This window comes from Lacerta agilis, chromosome 13 (genome assembly GCF_009819535.1).
Source record: "Lacerta agilis isolate rLacAgi1 chromosome 13, rLacAgi1.pri, whole genome shotgun sequence".
Lineage (NCBI taxonomy): Eukaryota > Metazoa > Chordata > Lepidosauria > Squamata > Lacertidae > Lacerta > Lacerta agilis.
In genome coordinates this window covers 44,615,863-44,633,840 of record NC_046324.1, presented here as the reverse complement: position 1 = coordinate 44,633,840, position 17,978 = coordinate 44,615,863, and the positions used below count along the sequence as shown (strand labels likewise).

Sequence of the window (17,978 nt, the reverse complement as noted above, 5' to 3'; positions counted from 1 at the left end):
CTGCGAAGTTGGACTGTGGAGTTTTCTACAAACCAATTTCATTACAAAACGAGTGTCTATGAAAGGGAATGAAAGCATTTGGACACCAACAGAAACCATCGTCTTACAAGTGCAATGAGTTGGGCCTATGTTTTATTCTACCCCTTCCCCTCATTATTATTATTATTCTTATATATATATATTTGGCTTCACTCCCCAAATTGGTCTCTCCAGAATCTCCTCCCTGGACCTTAAGGTGGATTTAGACGATGCAAGGCTGTTCTTGAAAAACACACAGATACAGATGCACCCTTGCTGCAGCTGAAACTTCAACAAACCACTTTTGATGCATATGTGCCATGCTCCCATGATAGGAAAAGCACCGCTAGGATGTGTGTTTTTCATCTGATCTTCATGGTTGTTTCTTACAAACACGATGGGTGATAGTCATTAGTCATACTTAAGAATAGACTTATTTAAATCAATGGACTCAAGATCATTAGCTCTACTTCAAGCATGACTTAGCTGGATAACCTCCAATGGATAAAAAATAATACCCAACTCAAATTTCCATAGGTCAGCTTTGAGCATGGCAGTTGGATATCATCTGATGGATATAAGATGGTGCCCAACTCAAGAATATGATTGTGTGTATGTTTCCCACAAACTGCCTGTGCTTCGTTCATAATGTCCGAATCCACCCTAAGCTGTCCCATAAGCAATGAGACTCCTTCAAGACTAAAGTGTTTTTTGTTTTTTGTTTTTTTACAAATGTCAACAGTAAAGTGCTATCCTTTGAGGTCTGCTTTCCTTATGCAGCAATATCAATATTTTCATAGAATTTACGCTGGAGCAGAATTGTGTGGGTTGTTAACTAGATGGGCACAATCTCCCAGGAACTTCTCCTCCTGTGTCTGGGGCCACCAGGCACATTACAGTGACCAGAAAGAGGCCATTTAAAATCTCTCCATGTGGTGGCTGTCTCCTGGTGGCAAGTTAATTGTGTGCAGAGGCTCGCCAACCTCAGGTGGGGACATCTTTTGCCCACATCTCCACATGTTGCCATGGAACGGTTTTGAAACGTCCTCAAAACAGGCTTACCAGCCCTACTGTCTAGGCCAGGGTTTCCCCACTCGGGTCTCTGGCTGTTTTTGGACTACAACTCCCATCATCCCCAGCTAGCAGGACCAGTGCTCAGGAATGATGGGAACTGTAGTCCAAAAACAGCTGAAGACCCAAGTTTGGGGAAACCCTGTTCTAGGCTCAGAGAAATGTCACAGTTGAACCTTTCCCTAGCACTCATCTCTACACCAGGAAAAGCATGGAGCACCTGCTAAACATCTGGGAAAGGTAGGCGGGTGCAGGGCTGTAAGAAAAGGTGGCAACCCTGTGTTGAGAATGGGGGCTATAACATCCTAGGGCCCCTTCAAACTTGGCGGTTCTATGATTCTATGTGAAACTGACCCCAAGGACCATTAAAAAGAATGGGAGTTGTCCAAGGACATTGTACTTTTGTGCTTGTTCAGTGTAGGGAGCAGCCAAGCGACCCTACCTTGGGAAAGTTCAGGAGCTCAAACATCTGACATGTATTGGCGCCCCTTCACCCCCACTGGTACGCCCACCGGGACTGTTAGGGCAGACAAGACAGCTCAGCAAGTGAGGACACCTGGTTCCCCAGGCAGGTGGATTAGCTGGAACTCTTGTGAGCATAGACCTCAGTGCCCCTCTTCGGACTGGCAGAGAATCAAAGTCACCCTAAGGTCAGCCCCTTGGATAGCTCGGAGGTTGGAAGTTAAGAAGTCTCCAGGTTTGGTTAAGCCATAGAAATGCCAGGAGACTGTGTGGTCTTGTCTTTCTGTTCCTCGTCCAGCCTCCCAGCTCTCCCCAGACACTTCGTCCCGGGTAAGGTCACCCACCACAGCCCAGCCTGGCCTCGACAGGGACTAGCGTGGTCTGTCTGTTCAGTCTTAGATGGGGAGAATGGGAAAGAAGCTCCCTGCCTTTCCTGGGAGAGGTTCCCACCCCTTCCTGGTTGCACCACCACATCGCCCAGCTTGGAGCTGCTATCTGAACGTGTGGGACCTCTATTAGCAACTATGAAACTTCCATTCCTTTCAATGGGACTTGGCGGAGGAGAAGTCCTCGGTGGATTGCAGCCTTGGTCTCTGTAAGACAGACAAAGATGAACACAATATTGTTTCCATTCACAGGCCCTGAGGATGTGTATATATATATACATATATTTATATATATGTATATATAAATAGATATATAGATATATACAGATATAGACATATATTATATATTTTTTTGCTTTTGTTCGACTGTGTTTAAAAACAAAGATGAAACTAAATCGTATAGATATAGCTATATATATATATTATATATAGTTTTTCATTTTGTTCGTTTCTTTTTTTAAAAAAAGACTAACTCTAATCTCTTTGACAAGTCTTACCTTTGTCAGTGTACAAATGCATTCTTAACATTTTTTTTTCTTTGTTCTGTGTCAAAGTACATGCATACCATATTGCTTATTCTCTACTAAAAAATAAACGTCTGGTTTGGACATACATACGCCAGGTGGAAAGTGCGAGAAGGACTCAAGTCTGATGGATAAGGGGGGAAAGAACCGCCCTAATATATATATATATATATATATATATATATATATATATATATATATAAAAGTAACATAGTTGCCAACATATCCCAGCAGGATTCCAAAACGAACAGACCAGAAATGGTGCCCATTTCTGCCCTGGCTTGAACTGATCCCTATAAGGGTGTATTTACACTTCAAGGCTGAAAGTGGCTTGATTGTTGCTCCCTCTTCCTAGGGGATGGTAGCCTTCCAAACAAAGCTGAGGGTTGCTAAAATGGGCCACATGCCCACTATATAGGTAAATAAATCGCAATACCATTTGAACAGTCAAACGGTCACCCCTTAAGGATCCTGGGAACTGTAGTTTGTTATGGGCGCCCTGAGTTGTTAGGAGGCCCCTCGCCCCTTCAGAGAGCTACGATCGCCAGAGTGGTTTAACAGTCGATCCCTCTTCCCAGGGAACAATCGTAGCTCTGCCAGGGGGTTAGAGGGGGGGGTCTCTTAACAACCCCCAGCACCCTTAACAGACTACAGTTCCCAGGATTCTTTTGGGGGAGCTATGACTGTTCAAAGTGGTAAAGCAGTGCTTTAAATGTCTGGTGCGGGTGTGACCATGGGATCTGAGGCACTATCACCAAACTGCGATTCCCAGGATGCTCTGGGGAAAGACACTGCAATCGAATAAAACAATATATGTTTGTGATATAGATATGCCCTTGGAGGGATGGGTTGTTGTTGTTGTTTTCCTTATCGTTCTTCCTACTCCTTCTCCCTCTTCTTTCTTTCTTTTTGTTTTTGGTTCGATCAATGGAAGGCATCACAGACCCTCAGTTGCCGGAGGACTGCTAAGGAACACCCCGTTTGGCTCTCGGATGCTGGCAACTATGTTTTTTCCCCCCTCTAGATAAAAATGTGAATGGAAAAAAGCTAAACATCTGATTCAATGCTCGGCATCTTCTTATACACGCGTCTATTGCTGCAGGAATTTAAAACTCTTGGAGCTGAGTACACGCTATTCTTATTTGCAACATAAGGCATCCCATGCTCCGAAATGTACATGTCGTTGAGGACCCGGCCGTCTCTGGAACAGTACGAGGCGGTCGATTTTATCGACGACCTTGAGTAACTATCATTTCTCGCTTTTGTGGGCAAGGAGTGTTTATAAAGGCCCGCGGGGCCCTGCCCCAGAACCAAGTGCTGGTCGTCGTAATAAGAGTGTAGAAAAGGGTTCTCCGCGGAACGGTCGGAATACAGGGACTTGATCCTCTTACCGTCGTCCAAGGTGCGTGTGAAAAGCGGGGCCTTGCTGCTCAAGAGTTTGCTTTGGGGGGCGTTAAACAGGTTTGCATAAGGGCTGCTGCCTTCCAGAAACTTCTCTTTGTCTTTCAGGCTGATGCTCCGGGACGGCCTCCCGACGTCCACTTCCCTGGGCTTGTTGTCCAGGAGGTTGTCGAAAGAGTGTTGCCGGCTGATCCTCAGCCTGCTTTTCTTCGGAGGCTGGGTCTTGTTGTTCTGGACCCAGTCGTGCCGGTACACCTCTTCCTCCCGCTGGGCCGAGTTGCCGGCGTCCTGCAACATTTGGTCTTCGTCGATGTCGTACAGGTTCCCCATCCGCACGCAGGCGTCGCATTTGTAGGGCGAGCGGCTCAAATGGTGTCCGGCGTAGCTGGGCAGGCTGGAAAGGCAGCTCCTGCAGTGGGTAGCGTTCTGCCTGTAGCGGTCATTGGCTTCGCCGAAGGTCGCGTTTTTATCTTTCGAGCCATAGTGCTTTGGGTAAAGCTTGTACTGGTCGTCGCTTGGAAGACTTTCCTCATTCGGCAAAGGAGTCCTGTTACTCTGCTCCGACTTCCGGTAGTTGTCGTTGTGATCCTGATAGACGTCGGAGAAGTCCATTGTCTCCGGAAGGATAATGTTCTCGATATACTGGGGCGTATCCAGGTGAAAGCCACGCTCTTTATCTGCATCTATAATGTAAATTTTATCCCGAGGCAGAGACTTGTTTTTTAGATATGTGAGCTCGACATCGCTACAGTCCTTCGGGTATTTCGCTACAGGCCGCTTTTTAACGTTGTCTTTTGACTTGTGGTGTTTGTTGTTGTTTTCGGACTCCATGTGGCAGGTGGCCCGGCTCGAGGTATCTGAAACGTCCGAGCGGATGATCTCTTCGGGGAGGTACCTTGGGCCCTTCAACGAATGCTGCCTGTTCTCGTCGGAATCATTTTCTCGCTGGAGAGAGCCCTGCCGCAGAGATTCTTGCCGCAAAGACTCCACCGATTTCCTCCACAGCTGTCTCGGGCGGGAATTCCCTTTGGCTTCTGCCGCAACGGCGACTTCCACCGTGTTCGGGTTGGATTCGTTCAGCGTGAGTGGGTGCTGCCCTTGGAAAACGTAGTTGTTGAGGCTGTCCTTGTGGCGGTTGGCCATGAAAGTCTGTAGGTCGCCTATGTTGTCGCTGAAAATGTTCTCCTTCGGCGGAAAGGGCCTGTTGTTGTCGGAGAAGATCAGGTTCCCCTTGTCCATCATCATGTCCATTATCAAGGACCCCCTGTGGATAAAATCGGCTGTTCTTTTGGGGGAGTTTATCCGGGAGGGGTTGATGTTGGTCATGTTCTTTGCCGACCGCAGGAGTTTCAACATATTCGTTTGAGAACTCGTCAGTGTGAAGTCGGGAGACTTCTTCTTCTCTTCTATGTGGACCCCATGAATGCAGCTGTAAATACCCTAAACGAGAAGCAACACAAAATGGATAAAGTTTCAAATCTTTTAATCAGGGGGTAGGGAGGTTCCAGCCTGTAGGTCAAATATGCCCCCCCCCCGGACTCTCTGTCCCTCCCTCAGGACTATCCTCATGCAAAGTCCTCCTTGAGTATTTTTGACTGGCTAGAATGTGTCCATGCTTGCCTTCATAGATGACTGAGATGGAGATATGTGCAAGTGTATTCTCTTTCTCCGTGTGTAGAGACACCTCTGGTTTTTGCATGGCTGGAATGTAGCCTTCTATGCAAAAGTCCAGAATCACGCCTGCTGCTCTGACCACTTTTGCTTCTAACCCCACGATGAATCCCCTGGAAGGCTGCCCCACCCTTGGGCTTGAAAAGGTTCCCCACCCTTTCTTTGAGGGGAAGGGCCATAGCTTAATAACAGAGCACCTGCTTTACATGCAAAAGGTTCCCAGTTCAAATCCTGGTGTTTGCTGCTAGGGCTGGGAGAGACTCCCTACCTGAAACTCTGGAGGGAGCTATTGCCAGTCAATATAAGCAATAGTGAGCTAGATGGACCACTGGTTTGGCTCAGTCTAAGACAGCATCCTATGTTCCTTGATGCATAGGTACAGACATTCTACACAAGTAGGTATTGATACCCTTATCATTTCAGTTGCACAGCCTGGACAGCCTGCACCTTCATGCAATACAGCAGCAAACCGTTGGATATCATGGGGATTGAAGCAGCAGCCCTGTGGGATTCAGTAGCAGTTTTCCTGCATCAGCAAAGATGCTGTTTGCATCACAAACTAGGGTTTGGAATCCTCAGAAAGCAATCGCATGCCCCTTCCTGCTCCACGGTGCAACTCGGTGCTCGCTGTCATAGAATCATAGAGTTGGAAGAGACCACACGGGCCATCCAGTCCAACCCCCTACCAAGCAGGAAACACCATCAAAGCATTCCTGACAGATGGCTGTCAAGCCTCTGCTTAAAGACCTCCAAAGAAGGAGACTCCACCACACTCCTTGGCAGCAAATTCCACTGTCAAACAGCTCTTACTGTCAGGAAGTTCTTCCTAATGTTTAGGTAGAATCTTCTTTCTTGTAGTTTGAATCCATTGCCCCGTGTCCGCTTCTCTGGAGCAGCAGAAAACAACCTCTCACCCTCCTCTATATGACATCCTTTTATATATTTGAACATGGCTATCATATCACCCCTTAACCTTCTCTTCTGCAGGCTAAACATACCCAGCTCCCTAAGCCGTTCCTCATAAGGCATCGTTTCCAGGCCTTTGACCATTTTGGTTGCCCTCTTCTGGACACGTTCCAGCTTGTCAGTGTCCTTCTTGAACTGTGGTGCCCAGAACTGGACACAGTATTCCAGGTGAGGTCTGACCAGAGTGGAATACAGTGGTACTATTACTTCCCTTGATCTAGATGCTATACTCCTATTGATGCAGCCCAGAATTGCATTGGCTTTTTTAGCTGCTGCATCACACTGTTGACTCATGTCAAGTTTATGGTCTACCAAGACTCCTAGATCCTTTTCACATGTACTGCTCTCAAGCCAGGTGTCACCCATCCTGTATTTGTCACTATCTCACTCTCGCTCTCTCTCCTACCAAAATGGAACAGAAGAGGAGCCTTGCTCGATCAGAACCTATGACCCACCTAGTCCAGCATCCTGTTCCCCACAGAGGCCAACCAGGGAACTGCAGGAAGCCCACTGCATGGCCTGCGCTCAATCTCCACAGCTCCTGAAACCTGCTGCAATGTCCCCGGAGTATTTCAACCTTAGTACCTAACTGGGAACCAAGGAGAGGATTGTTCTTACAGCTGGCAATAATTATAATGCCATATCCAGAACAGGTTAGTGCAAGAATCCCATCCACCTGAGCCTTTTAAATGGGCATCAGCTAAGGGACTGAGATTCAATTCAGTCCACATTTTCATGCGCGCTTGCGTATTTTCACTTCCTGAAACAATAAGCCAGAGGTAGGGAACCTAAGACCTGAGGGGTGGATGTGGCCCTCCAAACCTCTCTATGTAGCCCTCAGGACTCTCCCCAATCCACACACCCCACTGTTCCTGTCCTAATCCCCCTTGAGTATTTTCGCTTGGATGGCCTGTGTCCTTGAACTCCGATATCATTATCCTCTCTTCCATGCCGGGATGGAGGACAGAGAAGGGTGGGAGAGTCAATGTGCAGAAACCAGCCAACTCTCCCAAAGGAATATGCCCATTCACTGCTTTGCCCAATTCTGCCTCTGGCCCTGCCAGCGTTGGCATGTGGCCCCTAGTACGTTGTCCAGAAAGGAATTTGGACCAGAGGGGTGAAAAAGGCTTCCCCACATCTGCACTACACAAGCCTGAAGTAGTGGGAAATGGAGCACAACAAGAGCTGGATGGCAGCCACGTTGGCTATCTCTGACTCAGTGGGAACTGGACTCCCAATGACATCTGAAGGCCAACCACGTTGGCTCCCTCTGATCTAATGGGAAATGGAGCCCAACAACATCTGGAGGGCAACCACCTCGGCTGCTTCCTTGCCCCAAACTGGGGGGAATTAATGGAAGATGGACATGTCAACAGCTGTTAGCAGAACAGCCAAATGGAGTGTTCATGTTCCAGAGGATTCTGAGTAGAGGAGATGCAGAGGAGAAACCAATCAACCTTCCTGTCCACCAGCTTGTGAACATCTGGCTGAAGCTATAAACAGATTGCTGGACTGGATGGATATTGGCTGGATCCAGCAAACCATTTTTATGGACAGCAAAGCAATTTGGGTATGCCAATGTAGGCTGCATACTAACAGGTCCTGCAAGCCAGAAAGTGTGCAGGGAGATTTGTGCGTTTGAGCCAGGATAGAGTCTTTAAAAAAAAAAAAAAAAAAAAAAACCGAGTGCAGTTACACCCTCCCTAGCTCTCAAATGCGCTCTCTCTCTCTCTCTCTCTCTCTCTCTCTCTCTCACACACACACACACACAGAGAGAGAGAGAGAGAGAGAGAGAATTAGATATTAGCTCAGTGGTTCCATCCAACTATTCCTGAACATTTTTGGCAGAATCAGTCAATTAACTAATTACCACTGTAAATTTCCAGAGATTAAGGCTAAGCACATTTACAGCTGGTTGTTTAAACAAATAACTTATTTGGAAATTAAAATTTCACTTTTGCTACTAGTTGCATTACTACTACTACTACTACTACTACTACGTAGGGTGGTGCTGTGGTCTAAATCACTGAGCCTAGGGCTTGCCGATCAGAAGGTCGGCGGTTTGAATCCCTGCGATGTGGTGAGCTCCCATTGCTCGGTCCCAGCTCCTGCCAGCCTAGCAGTTCAAAAGCACATCAAAGTGCTTCCTCTGGCGGGAAGGTAAATGGTGTTTCTGTGAGCTGCTCTGGTTTGCCAGAAGCGGTTTAGTCATGCTGCCAACATAAGCCGGAACAACTGTCTGCGGACAAACGCCGGCTCCCTCGGTCAGTAAAGTGAGATGAGCGCAGCAACCCCAGAGTCGTCCGCACCTGGACCTAACGGCCAGGTGTAACTTTACCTTTACTACTACTACAGTGGTACCTCTAGTTGCAGACACGATCCGTCCCGGGGTGCCATTCACACCCCAAAGAGTCCGCAACTAGAGCGGCGCTTCTGTGCAAGCGTGGAGCACAATAGAGTGCTTGTGCACATGCACAAAGCATGCAGAATGTTTCTGCGCATGCACAGTGAAACCTGGAAGTATACACTTCCTGGTTTGCCATGTTCGCAACCCCAAAAGATGCAACATGAACCTAACACAACACAAGGTATGACTGTACTACTACTACTACTACTATTTTTTTTAATGGCTTCATCTCTTGTAGACAAATTACTTCATGCAAAAGGCTAATTGCACTTATTCAAGGAGAGCAATTAACGGGGGACATTGTGCCTGAGATGCTTTGCCATTTAATGCTGCAAAATCTAAGCTCAGGTGGATTTAATGTTTTGAGTTATGAAAGTAAATGGAGAGGGAGAGACCACACACAACCCTGAACCATGTGTGTGCGAAACTTTTGCATTACGTCTTCTATATGCTGGTGTATCTTTTCCCCGAATGTGTTTCTAGTTCCCTTTCCATCCTGAAATGGTTCAGGCTTTGCTCCTTCCATGAAAACAGGAAGTTGCCTTATACCAAGTCCGATTGTTGGTCCATGTACATCAGTATTGCCTACACTGGCTGTCAGAGCAGGGTTTCAGACAAGAGCTTCTCCCAGTCCTGCCTGAAGATGCTGGAGATTGAACATGGGATCTTCTGCATTTCAGGCAGAAGTTCTACCACTGAGCTTTGGCTCCGTCCCTTGGAAAGCAGAACAATCTCTTCTCGTCTACACTTCCCCATCGGCTGAATACCTGATAGCTCTAGCTCCATCGCCCTTCTTTCACTGAACATAAAAAAACAAAGAAGAGCTTGCTGGATAAGACCAGTGGTTCATCTAGACAGGACTGTATTCTCACAGATGCTTATGAGAAGGCCAAAAGCAGGACCTGAGCGCAACAACCTTCTCCCCATCTGAGATTCCTAGCAGCCGGCCCTCCAAAGCACACTGCCGCTGATGGTTGAGATAGAACACAGCCATCATGGGCATGCTGAGAATAATTCAGATGACGCCTTCTTGATGGCTCAGTTGGTAGGGACTCTTAATCCCAGGGTTGTAAGTTCGAGCCCCAAATTGGGCAAAAAGAGTCCTGCATTGCAGGAAGTTGTATTAGATGACCCTCATGGTCACTTCCAACTCTACAGTTCTATGAACTATGACAGAGGAAGGATTCCTTCTTTGACAAAACCTACTCTTTGGAACACCTTTTGCCAGGAAGACCCACTAGACCACCTCCCTATTCTCCTTCCATGAGTCATGGGAGACGTTCCTTCCTTTCTCATGCTCTTCCTGGTCTCAGATGTTGGAGGCCTTACAGGTGAGCATGATACTAATTGAAACACACAGAGAAGCTTACCCTGCTGATGGAGAAAAGCAGTCCTGGCCTGTCAGAGCAAACTCCAGTGAAGCAGAACCTCAGCTTCCAATAAAACAGGTGCTCCCAGATGAATGTGATGAGGCTGAGGGCCATGGCAGCAGCGAGCATGTAGAAGACGCCTGCCATGTTGTCAATGTCCAGCTGGCTGCTCATGACCTCGTTCTTCTCGTTGTGGCAAATGCCCGTCAGCCACAGAGTTTCCAGTTCCTCCATTTCACCTGGAAAACAGGAGAAGAAAATAATAATGAGGTCCTAATGGTTATAGGATGTGGGTGGCGCTGTGGGTTAAACCCCAGAGCCTAGGGCTTGCAGACCAGAAGGACGGCGGTTTGAATCCCTGCGACGGGGTGAGGTCCCGTTGCTCGGTCCCAGCTCCTGTCCACCTGGCAGTTTGAAAGCACGTCAAAAGTGCAAGTAGATAAATAGGTACCGCTCCGGCGGGAAGGTAAACGACATTTCTGTGCGCCGCTCTGGTTCACCAGAAGCGGCTTATTCATGCTGGCCACATGACCCGGAAGCTGTACGCCGGCTCCCTCAGAAAGTAACGCGAGATGAGCGCCGCAACCCCAGAGTTAGACACGACTGGACCTGATGGTCAGGTGTCCCTTTACCTTTGACTTTAACGGTTAGGGTATTGAAATCCAAGAAGATCTCGGGGTGAAAACCATTGAGATGATTCTATGCTGCATGGGCGTCAGGGCTCAGCCCTGCCCAGACCTAGATTCAGAGGTCTCAGAGAAGGAGCAAGGCCACCACCGCCACCACCAGCTCTCCACAATGCCAATGCCCCTGAAGAGGCATTGGAGATGGATATCCCTGTCCCAGGATTGAGGTTCTCATGCCAGCTGCCTGGGTTACTGGCTGGTTCTCAGAAGTGGCGTAGCAAGCCTCTGCGGTGCTGGGGGCAGCGGCGGCGCAGAGGCACCCCCCTGGGGGAGGGGCACGACGCGTGTGCCGTGGCATCATCATGACGTCACGACGCATGTGGGTGCAGAAAGGGGGAATTTCCCCCTTTCCACGGCTTTTTTTCGGCGGGGGGTGGGCCAGCGAGGAGGGGGTGTCATGCCAGTGACAAGCGTGACACCCCCCCTCGCTAGCCCGCCCCCCCCCCCACTGAAAAAAGTGGCAGAAAGGGGAAAAAGTGAATCAGAGCAGGCGCTTGAATGTGCCTGCTCTGCTTCCTCCCACCCCCCAGCGGTTTTTTCGGTGGGGGTGGGCCAGCGGGGAGGGGGTGTCATGCCAGCATGACACCCCCTCCTTGCTGGCCCACCCCCCGCCAAAAAATAGCCGCTGGAAGAGGGAAAAGGCGACATGCCCCCGTTTGGGGCCCTCCCGGCAGGGCGGGGGGGAGGTGGGCTGGCCAAAGTGTCACCCCCTCTCCCCTGGAACTAGGGGCGGCCCGCCTCCCGCCCCCCCTTGCTACGCCCCTGGTTCTCAGATTCCCTCCCCACAATCTCCGTCAAGGCCACAGGGGCAGAGTAGACAACAAGACACACGGGAGCGTCACACGGGAAGTCACCAAGAACTGACTTCGGACATTCTGTAACTTTCTTCTTTGAAGGTTGTGCTATGGCTCTGGTTTTCATAAATGTTAATGCCTGTTCCACTTATTTTATGCTACTTTCACTTACTTTGTTCCTTCTTAATATTCCTTTTTTAAATTATTATCTTTATTCTTATTCTTATTCACACCAGTATAATATATCCTATGTCAGTGTTTTTCAACCACTAGTGTGCCGCGAGATGTTGCCTGGTGTGCCGTGGGGAAAATTTGTTTATTTGATTCCTATTCAAGAGAATTACTTTATATATAGTCAATATAGGCACAGAGTTAATTTTTTTAACATTTTCTAATGGTGGTGTGCCTCGTGATTTTTTTCATGAAACAAGTGTGCCTTTGCCCCAAAAAGGTTGAAAAACACTGTCCTATGTGCTTCTAATCACAGTTTTTCAATGCTGGTCTTTGATCATTAATAATAAAGATTTGATTTGATTAAAAAAAAGAAAAGAAACCCACCCAAATCACACACTTAAGATTGGGGGAAATGAGAAATTGAAACAGAGAAATTTATTCAGCCCTATTTCTGCACAATATTGGTGATTCCTGCCCAGCACTTCTGAGAGACAACTGAGAACATAACTCATTTCACTGGTATCTGCCTTGTCCCTATTGATTTGTACTGGTGGGGAGCGGGACAGAATGGAACTTCTTTCAGCCAGTTTGCAATGCTAATAAGAGTGAGGAATAATTATGCAATAAAGCAACATTGTGCATATACCATAGCCAGTATTCTCGGTTCCCCCATCCATCCATCCCCCCCCCCAAAAAACCCCGATGGCTTTTTGTTGCTGTTTCTGTATAGCTGTTAAGAACTGCTGAGATAAGACGACGTCTCCTTTTGTTACAAAGCTGATGTAATTAGAGAAGGGAAAGTGGCTATTCAAGGCACGACAAAGAGTAAATCTCTCGTGGCTTGTGGGGTTGTTGGGGGGGGGAGGCTTGTGGAGAGAGAAAATCACGATCCAGGAGAACTTTAAAAGAAATGGTTGAATAAGTCACTGCAATTGCACCAGACTGATGCATTGCACTCACTCCCACCTAAATGCTTTCAGCTTTGGTGAATGCCGGAGGGCTTCCCATCTAAGGCAGTGAGGACTAAAGTTAAGAAGAGGAGACGTCCTGAATGAAAGCAAAGTGGGGGTGGAGGGAGAGAGAAATGTCTCGCAGCCAGGGGCGTAGCAAAGGGGGGCGGGGGGGCAGGCTGCCCCAGGTTCCACAATGGAGGGGGTGACAAATTATGAAGGATTTTTTTTTAAAATGCCTGCTCCGAAGGTCTTATCTTACTATACTAGGGATTGTATAGCTATAAATGAAATTTCATGCATATCGGTTAATATCTTGACCCTCCTCCACCAAAATAGCTGTTCACTTGGCTGTTTTCCTTTGTCATAAAGGCTGAAATTTCAGTTCAGAGCACACTTTACTGTTCCCAACCCTAACCCTGTGGAAAGCCATCTAATTAGACTTTAATTTGATTTTGAGATGTTTTTAGGAGGTAATTTAATTATTGTTTGATGCACTCCCAGATTCTGCAAGTGACTAGGACAGTCATGTTTTCTCGTTCTCTGCACTGTAAATAGTCTGCACCAATAAACTGTTTAAAGACAGTTGGGACTCATGTGTGGTTACTTGTGAGCAACCGCCACACAGATCTGACACCTGCCTTCAGGGATAACACTGTGCTCTGCCTGATCATGAGTAAAAACTACTTTTTGTTACTTATGAATAAGACTGTTGTGTCTTTATTCTTTTAGGAGGGGTCAAAGGGGTCTTACCAGGAATAATAGGACATATCTCAATCTGGGCAAGCCAGATTGAATTGTCTGTTGTCTTAAGAGACTCACGCGTGTTTGCAACCAGCTTTCTGCTGCATAAAAAGGGGGGATGCACTCTGCTAGCGAGAGTTAGGAAGGATATTAAGAATCAATATATCCTCTTCTGCCGCCCTCAACATTCCCACATCCACACTGTCACCCTAGAGTCAAAGGAACCGCAGGATGATGCACACAAGAGCTTTCCAAAACAGCTAAAAAATTGAAGATTGATAGTAGTGGTATCCATCACTGTTCCAAATAATGCAATCACCCTGCGCTGAGAGGCCATTTGAGGATTAAGAAGTTGACCGGCTTCAAAACAACAAGCAACCTCTCCTTGGAACAGAGATGACTGAGTAATAGCTATCAAGGCTATTTGCCAGCTAATACCTATCTATAGTCTGCCTTGACCCTGTTCTTCAACGCTCAGTAGGCTTTGGATTGTTAAGCAGGATGTCTGATCTCTCTCTCTCTCTCTCTCTCTCTCTCTCTCTCCTATCATGCCAGGCAAAGCATAATTTCCCCCATAGCTGTCAAGTCTCCCTTTTTTTGCGGGAAACTCCCTTATTCCAAGCCGTTTCCCGCAGCTATCCCTTATTGTTAATATCCCTTGAATTTCCCTTATTTCCGGGAAGGAGAGTTGGAGTCCGGGGACTACATGGGTCCCTGCCTTTCTCAGCCCTGCCTGCCTCCCTGCCTACCTCACAGGACTGTTGTGGGGATTAAATGAGGACTAGGACCAGGGAGCTCCTTGGAGAAAAAAGTGGAATATAAATACCTAATAAAAAACAGACAGACAGACAGATATATATATAAAGAAGAAGATAAAATAGACGAATGCTTCTTGGCAACAGGGGCTCAGATTAAGCATTGCTGCCCCTAACTGGAGGCCGAGCAGAGCCAACCTGGCCAGAAGCCACCAGTGGTCCTCTCCTCCTGCATGAATTTGCCTAATCCTTTTCTAAAGCCATCCAAGTTGGTGGCCATTGCTGCTCCCTGTGGCAGGGAGTTCCAGAGGTTAACCATGTGCTGCGTGAATAAGTGCTTTCTTTTCTCTGCCCTGATTTCTCTTTCCTGGGAGCTCTTTCCTGGTGTAAATTAATTTGTAGCCTGGGGGGGGGGGGATTACCACCGCGTGGACTGTCCCTGAGAACTGTAGACTGTCCCCAGGACAGGTGAGGGTGCTGATCCCTTATTTTCAAATCCGAAACTTGACAGCTATGAATTTCCCCCATATTTCCACCATTTCCCATTCCCCCAACTACATCCCCTCTCTACTCCAAAGGAAACAGTGGGAACACTGCACTGGGAATGCTTTGCAGAAAAAAAAGTTCAGACTGGTTGAAAAAAAGAAAGAAAAAAGGAAGGAATGGATGATTTACGATGCCGATGGCTGCAGTCCTCAGTACCACAGTTCGCCCACCAGGTAGGAAGCAGGCCCAGCCTCCAACATTACCATAAATGACATTTCTCCCATAGGAATGAATGGGCAGTTTGATGGGGCACTTGTTACAAAGAGGGCAGCATCGGAATCTCCCATCTGATGCCCGGCGGCCCGGCTTTTGTTGACAGGACAGTATCTCAGCAGAACCGGTGGATGTGCTGTGCTCCTCAGGGTTCCATGATGCAATATATAAGCCTTCTGTCAATTTCTCCAGTTTAGGAAGACAGGAGCTTGGTGCTCAGAAGGTGCTGTTGCCAGTAGGAGCTGAGGCACCATTGGGTAGAAGGCAGGGAGGCCAACAGCAGGTGGCGCCAGAGCCAATGAAAGGCGCTGCCAACTCCTCCTGGTTTTCTCCTCCTGCTAAATACTACAAGGGCAAGATTGTTTTGACAAGCTTTTCCACCTGGATGAAAAGATCTCCGTCTTAGGTGTTCATTTTGTGTTGTTCTTCAATCTACCTTCCTTTCTCATTTATTCTGGACTGTTTTGAAAGATATTTTAAGGTCCTTTTATGGTGTTTAGAAATCACCCTGACATACATGCAAAACATGAAGAATAAAATTATGAAAAGAGGAAGCTGAGCTAGGCTCATCATCCTGAAATGAAAAGCAGAACTTTACAAATTAATTATATTTTAGGTGGCCCAGGGAACTTTGTTATGGGGTGGCCTAATAATTTGGTTAATAATAATAATAATAATAATAATAATAATAAGAAGAAGAAGAAGAAGAAGAAGAAGAAGAAGAAGAAGAAGGTAGGTAATGGTTAATATCAACTAATAACAATTAATGTTAATAATTTAATAACATAAATGCTTAATTCTTAACACATTAGTAGTGGTGGTATCCTTTGGAACTCCCTGCTGTTTTTTTCAGCACCTACTGAGGACGTTCCTTTTTCACGAATCCTCTTGCATGGAGATTGCTTACGCTAGTCCGTTTCTGTTATCAGATCTGAAATGGTTTCCTTAATTGTTTTTATTGCGAATATTTGTACTGATGCTTTAATTTCTGGTCGCTCTGGGTTGTTTGATGGGAGGCAATGCATAAATGAAATGAATGAATAAATAAATGAATGAATGAATGAAATTGCCCCTCTTGCAAGAACACCGCAAGCAGGAAGAAAAAGTCCTTCTGACTTACCATCGCCAACAAATTGCAGCAATGCAAGATCGATGGCCCTCTTCCACGGCGACCCCTTCTGGAGAGCGATCCCATAGCCCGTCGTGGCAAAGATGTACCCACTGCCGATCGTCACCAGCTTGCACCCCTCATCCCGCCCGGCCTTGTAGTTCAGCACCGCTGCATCATAGATGAAAGCATCCAACTTCCTGAAATAAAAAGTGGTGTTTTACAAGACACAGTAAAGACAGCAGGCAAGTGAGCTCACGGTTGTTCTCCTTGGCGTTGGTGGCCCAGCGGCACTCAGAAGGATTCTCCAGCAAGTTTAAGAGACAATGACAAGGAGAGAAAAGAACAATCTTACAAATTTAAGGAGTTAACTGCCATGGGTTACAGTAGGGCTGCCACCTTTGTTCTGGCAAAATACAAAATACAGGACAGGGAAGGGCTGAAGTGACTTCAAAGCAATCTACTGCAATCTATTGCTGTCTAACAGGATGGCCCCTCTAGAATTTGTCTGTCTGTCTGTCTGTCTGTCTGTCTGTCTCTCTCTCTCTCTCTCTCTCTCTCTCTCACACACACACACACACACACACATGCATTTATAAATCTCCCTGTGCCTGGCTATCCAGAGCTTAAATACACATCATTTCACACACTCTTTCTTCTCTCTATATATATATCTATTAAATTTTCTGTTTTGCAATTTCAAGTACTCATTTATGCATCCTTAAGATATCAGTGACTTCCCTTCTTCTCTTTCCATGGTTCATTTTACAAATCATAAATCCCTGCATATTTTACAGAAACTATACCATTCAGTCTTCCATTATTACAACCATTATAAATTATTTACTCTGTTGAATTTATCATGATACTGCCAGAGTTTTCAGCTGTACACAGTTATTTCCCATATACTCCATAAACCAGGCACAGGCAAACTCGGCCCTCCAGATGTTTTGGGATTACAACTCCCATCATCCCTGACCACTGGTCCTGTTAGCTAGGGATGATAGGAATTGTAGTCCCAAAATATCTGGAGGGCCGAGTTTGCCTATACCTGCAATAAACATTTTCCAATCTTCTCTAAACGTATGTTCTTCTTGTTCTCTTATTCTATATGTTAAGTCTTCAAGCTGCGCATATTCTGTCAACTTAAGTTGCCATTCTTCTCTAGTTGGGACCTCACTCGTTTTCTACTTTTGGGCTAACGAAACACAGGCTGCAGTAGTGGCATACATAAATAACCTTTTTTGACACCTGGGAATTTCCATCTGAATTATTCCCAAAGGAAAGGACTCTGGTTTGGGGGGGGGGGGGGAGTACTTTTAAACATTTTTTTTCCAATTCATTATGGATCATTTCCCAATACTCTTTTACAAGTCCACCACATATGAAAAAAAATGTTCCCTCATATCACACACTCTTTCAAACACATGCATTTGGAGAGGATCCCTAGAGAGAGAGAGAGAGAGAGAGAGAGAGAGAGAGAGAGAGAGAGAGAGAGAGAGAGAGAGAGAAGACCTGAAAGAAAGGACAAAACTGTACCAACACGGGACGTAGCATTTTACATTGAAATACGGGGCAATCCTGTATTATACAGGACAGGTGGCAACCCTAGGTCACACTAAGGGCCATTTATCTCAGTGCTAAAAAGGGATAGGACAGAGGTGAACATAGGAAAAGCTTGCTGGACAGAGGTGAACATAGGAAAAGCTTGCTGGATCAGGCCATTGACTCA

At 46.7% G+C, this 17,978-nt stretch overlaps 1 protein-coding gene across 2 annotated transcripts in view; it reads right to left on the bottom strand.

Annotated features, from left to right (window-relative positions):
* Nucleotides 1-1,652: 1,652 nt before the first annotated feature.
* The window catches only part of LOC117056892 (glutamate receptor ionotropic, NMDA 2A-like), a 91,678-nt gene continuing 75,352 nt past the window's right edge, over nt 1,653-17,978 (bottom strand). Inside the window, exons 10-13 of one of the 2 annotated variants that reach the window (XM_033167587.1) lie at nt 16,259-16,446; nt 10,277-10,515; nt 3,853-5,302; nt 1,653-2,144 (exon numbers count right to left, since the gene is read on the bottom strand). In XM_033167587.1, the coding sequence (XP_033023478.1) occupies nt 2,074-2,144; nt 3,853-5,302; nt 10,277-10,515; nt 16,259-16,446 (1,948 nt within the window). In that variant the 3' untranslated portion in view covers nt 1,653-2,073. Of the gene's footprint in view, nt 2,145-3,477; nt 5,303-10,276; nt 10,516-16,258; nt 16,447-17,978 lie in introns of those variants that run through there. The other variant, XM_033167586.1, reaches the window with a different exon arrangement.